The sequence below is a fragment of the Chiloscyllium plagiosum genome, chromosome 7 (genome assembly GCF_004010195.1).
Source record: "Chiloscyllium plagiosum isolate BGI_BamShark_2017 chromosome 7, ASM401019v2, whole genome shotgun sequence".
Lineage (NCBI taxonomy): Eukaryota > Metazoa > Chordata > Chondrichthyes > Orectolobiformes > Hemiscylliidae > Chiloscyllium > Chiloscyllium plagiosum.
In genome coordinates this window covers 35268673-35273384 of record NC_057716.1, presented here as the reverse complement: position 1 = coordinate 35273384, position 4712 = coordinate 35268673, and the positions used below count along the sequence as shown (strand labels likewise).

General features: G+C 42.5%; 1 protein-coding gene across 1 annotated transcript in view; it reads left to right on the top strand.

Annotated features, from left to right (window-relative positions):
* lancl1 (LanC antibiotic synthetase component C-like 1 (bacterial)) overlaps window positions 1-2711 on the top strand; it is a 34097-nt gene extending 31386 nt beyond the window's left edge. Inside the window, exon 8 of the mRNA XM_043693431.1 lies at window positions 1535-2711. Within this exon, the coding sequence (XP_043549366.1) occupies window positions 1535-1611 (77 nt within the window). The 3' untranslated portion in view covers window positions 1612-2711. The remainder of the gene's footprint in view (window positions 1-1534) is intronic.
* The last annotated feature ends 2001 nt before the right edge of the window (window positions 2712-4712 follow it).

Here is a 4712-nt window from a genome sequence, read left to right as displayed (position 1 = left end):
CGGCTAGGAACTCTCCAACCACAAGGGATGAACTCGGGTTTCACCAGTTTCCTCATTTCCCCTCCCCCCAGCCTGTCTCAGTCAAATCCATCAAATTCAGCACCGCCTTCCTAACCTGCAATCTTCTTCCCGACCTCTCCGCCCCCACCCCAGTCTGGCCTATCACCCTTACCTTGACCTCTTTCCACCTATCACATTTCCGACGCCCCTCCCCCAAGTCCTTCCTCCCTACCTTTTATCTTAGCCTGCTGGACAAACTTTCCTCATTCCTGAAGAAGGGCTTATGCCCGAAACGTCGATTCTCCTGTTCCCTGGATGCTGCCTGACCTGCTGCGCTTTTCCAGCAACACATTTCCAGCTCTGATCTCCAGCATCTGCAGACCTCACTTTCTCCCCTTGAATTAAGAGCCAACATTCCATTCGCCTTCCTGTTTTCCAGCTGCATCTGTGTGCTGGCTTTCTGTGTTTTATGCACAAGTACCCCTGAGTCCCATTGTGTTGCAGCTCCATAGTTTTCTTTCTTTAAATTTTTAAATCCCCTTTAAATTTCTTTTGTTCTCCCTTCCAAAATGCACAACTTCACATTTTCCCACATTACAAGTTATTTTCCAACTTTTGGCCCACTTACCTGATACTTACCGATCAGTATCCCTCCTTAAACTGCTTGTATCCCTCTCACAGCTTGCCCTTCCACCTATTTTTGTGTCAGTTGCAAATTTAGCTACAGGACATTCACTTCCTTCCTCCAAGTCATCAATATATGTTGTAAATAGTTGTGGTCCCAGCACTGATCCTTGTGGAACCCCACGTTACCAAACTGAAAAAGAACCCCTTATCCCCACTATCTGTTTTCTGCCCATTAGCGAATTCTCTATGAATGCCAATGTAATACTACCAAAATCTTATGACTTAAGCTTTGTGAGTTACGATCTCAAATGCAGGCTGGAAGTCCAAACATAACAAATCTACTTGTTCCCCTCTATCTATCTGGTTGACTCCTGCTTGAAAAACACAAATAGAGTTCCCTTTCATGAAGCTATGTTGACTCTGCTTGATTAGATTATGATTTTCCAGATATGTTGCTATTATTTCCTTGATAAATGATGCCAACATTTATCCAACAATCGATGTTAGGTTAATTGCCCAGTTACCTGCTTTTTGCCTTCATCCCTTTATGAATAAGGTGTCACATTGGCAGTTTTCCAATCTTCTGGTACTTCTCCAGAATTCAAGGACTTTTGGAAAATTATAACAAATACATTCACTATCTCAGTAGCTTCTTCTTTTAGGATGCAAGCCAGGGGAGTTACTTCCCTTTAGCCCCATTGGTTTGTGTCATCACTCCTTCTGTAGTGATAGTTGGTGGACCTTAATTCCTTCCGTGTATTGTTTCGATGCTACCATTTCTGCTGATTATTTCCAGCATTTCTGTCCTTATTTCAGATTTCCAGTTTCAAGTATTTTGCTCGAGTAATTTGTCTTTTGATTGTCTGTTACTAAGCTTCAATAATCTCTCTTTTCTATTTCATTAAAGGGATGGCAGGAACTATTTACTTCCTTGCTGACTTGCTGCAGCCCAGAAAGGCAAAGTTCCCTGCGTTTGAGGTGTGATTCAACCATGGTATCAATGCACATTGTCAGATGTGATGCCCTCGCTTTCTCCAGTAAAACAACTAATGCATGTTTCTGTTATGAACCAAGGACACAGACAAAAATGCTGATGCACAGGTTGTTTGTGATGAGTAGCTTCACTCTACCTAGTACTCTACTCTTTAAGTGCTCCAGTCCAGTAACTGAAGGCTTCTTTTGCATGACTTAAATATTGCAGCTTTGTAAAAGGAATATCTGTGAAAAAATGGTTTCTGTACTCTCAGCACACAATATCTTGGGATGTATTATTGCAGTGTAAGCCCAGTGCAGAGCTTTTATTCTAAAATCATACTTGTGCAACTACGTATGCCAGGACCATATGAAGTCTGTTTGGCTAGCAAATGTGTGATGGTGAGTAGCTGCTGTTTGAACAGTCCTGGCAGTGGTCCACATTTTTCCAAAGCAGCAATGTTAATTAACTGGTTTGTTTGAAAGAAAAGCTTGCACTGGCCGTGCCTTTGCCCTGGCTTTGTCAGCAATCGGTCTTTCCCTGTCTTCAAGGCTGACACTTTTCTGAATGACTGGCTAATAGCACAGGGTGTTGTGAAAGAGCTAGTAGTATAGAGCACACAAACATTTATTTTCCAAAATATACTCAATATGAAGAAGTATTATGAATTGCTCACTACTTTAATTCATTCAGTTCTGCACACATTTTTCGAAATGTTTTCTGGGGTTATAGTAAGTTTCTATTTTATCTTAAAATTGACATTGAAAATATGCCAGGTAACTGAAATCCTCTTCTGTTTGTAGTGAATTAATGTTCTTGTTCATCCTCTTCTTTTCATTAATCCAATGGAATTTATCCTTCTATAAATATACTTGTTCAATTGTGATTCTTGTTTGGTGGTGTTTAGATGCTGGTATTTTTGCTTGCTTTGTCAAGCAATTAAAAGAATACCGTAAAGCTTGCAGCTTGCCAGACTTCAGTAACAACTGAGTGTTTAACTATATCACTTAGAAATGTGTTTGCTGGTCTGTAATCTGTGTAAACTGGTACTGCATTTTCAGCAAGACCTATTACCTGTGCACAGAAATAAAAATGTTTCTGTTGAATGCAATTGTTTGATGTTTTGATTTTGAGGATGATATTGCACAACCTATGTTGTCGCTGTGTGAATTCCCTGTTTGATATTTTTGATTTTATTCTGGTGTAAGATGTAGAGTGGCTACTTTAATGATTTTCTTTTTCCTCGTGAATGATGTAGGTAGTAGGAAATATGCAAACTACTTACTTCCAATAGCTCTGGTGGGAACCAATTTGTTGCAAGAGACTATGCGCACAGTACTCCCTACCTGCCTGGATGGGTGCAGCTCCAACAACGCTCGAGAAGCTTGACACCATCCAGGACAAAGCATCCCTCTCAATTGGCACCATATCCACAAGCATCCACACCCTCCACTACCGATGCTCAGTAGCAGTGTGCACTGCAGAAATTCACCAAAAATCCTTAGACAACATCTTCCAAATCCACAACTGATTTTATCTGTAAGGACAAGGACAGTAGATACCTGGCAACACCAACACCTGCAAGTTCCCCTCCAAGCCAGTCACCATCCTGACTTAGGAATGTATCACCATTTCTTTATTCCAAGAAGACAGCTCACTACCTCCTTCTCAAGGCCACTCAGAGACTAGCAATAAATGCTGGCAAGTCAGCGACCTCCATGTCCTGCAGATGAATAAAATAAAAAATGCTGGGCCCTTCATGAATGGAGAGAGAGACTGGCATCATTCACAGTGGCAGAGCTGTGCGGTTTGATCAGAATCGCAGAAAGAAAAGAAATGAGACATAGGGCAAAATGACACTTCAATTCATGGATGCATCGTAAGAGGTGATATTCAAATTAGTCAGAAGCAGGTTCCCTCCCTAGAGAATGGTAGGCAGAGGCCAACATATATCACCATCAGGCCTGGCTGGAGGTCTCACAACAGTTATGTCTATGCTGAAGACAATGGACAAGGATGTTGTGACAATCAGGTAGGCTGTTGCCAATGTAGAAATGCAATAAAGTCTGAATAAAAACATTAATGTCTCCCTAGCACTGACCTGAAACTGGTATAGATCCACATTGACCAATCTAAAGCATTAACAGTCTGTGAAATGCTACAGTTCGATCAATGCTGTATGTATTCTTTCCACTGGAAGCACCCCCAGAGCTGGATTTCATGCCCACAACACACATTGGAAGGTGGGCAACTTGTAAATTATGATGAGTCCATCAATTTTCTGTGCCCTCTACTCACTTACCACCCCCTATCCCATATTATTGTGGTCAAGGAAGACATCAGGCATTTTGTGTGAAATATGGGACGGCAGAGGCAAAACAGATACCATGGCAACTGTTACTGCATCAGCTACCGCTGTACAAGAGGGGGTACCATTTTCTTAGGGAGTGAGAGGTTCCCTATATCCTTCAGAGGTACTCCCTGCCTTTGACCAAGACCTGCAGCCTCTTGATTCAGCGCCACCCCCCCCCCGATTCCCATTACAACCTCCACAATCCTCCAGAGTTAGATAGATGTGTCCAACTCCAGGACTCCTCTTTCTGCAGGTTCTCCTGCAGTCCCAGCCTTAATCCTGGCACTGCGACAATTGTAAAGCCACCAGCCATTCCGATTGACCAGTGAGTGACCAGGAAGCTTGCCGAGACAGCAGTAGACATAGTCTATATGGATTTCAGTAAGGCCTTTGATAAGGTTCCACATGGTAGGCTGCTCTGGAAGGTTAAATCGCATGGAATCCAGGGGGAGCTGGCAAATTGGGTACAGATTGACTTGATAGTTGGAAGCAGAGGGTAATAGTGGAAGGATGCTTGTCGGACTGGAGACCTGTGACTAGTGGAGTGCCTCAGGAGTTGGTGCTGGGCCTATTGCTGTTTTTAATCTATGTAAACGATTTGCATGAGAATGTACAGGCATGATTAGTAAGTTTGCTGATGACACTAAAATAGGTGGTATCATGGACAATGAGGAAGGTTATCAGAAATTGCAGCCGGACCTTGATCACCCAGGGAAGTGGGCCGAAAAATGGCAAGTGGAGTTTAATATAGATAAGTGT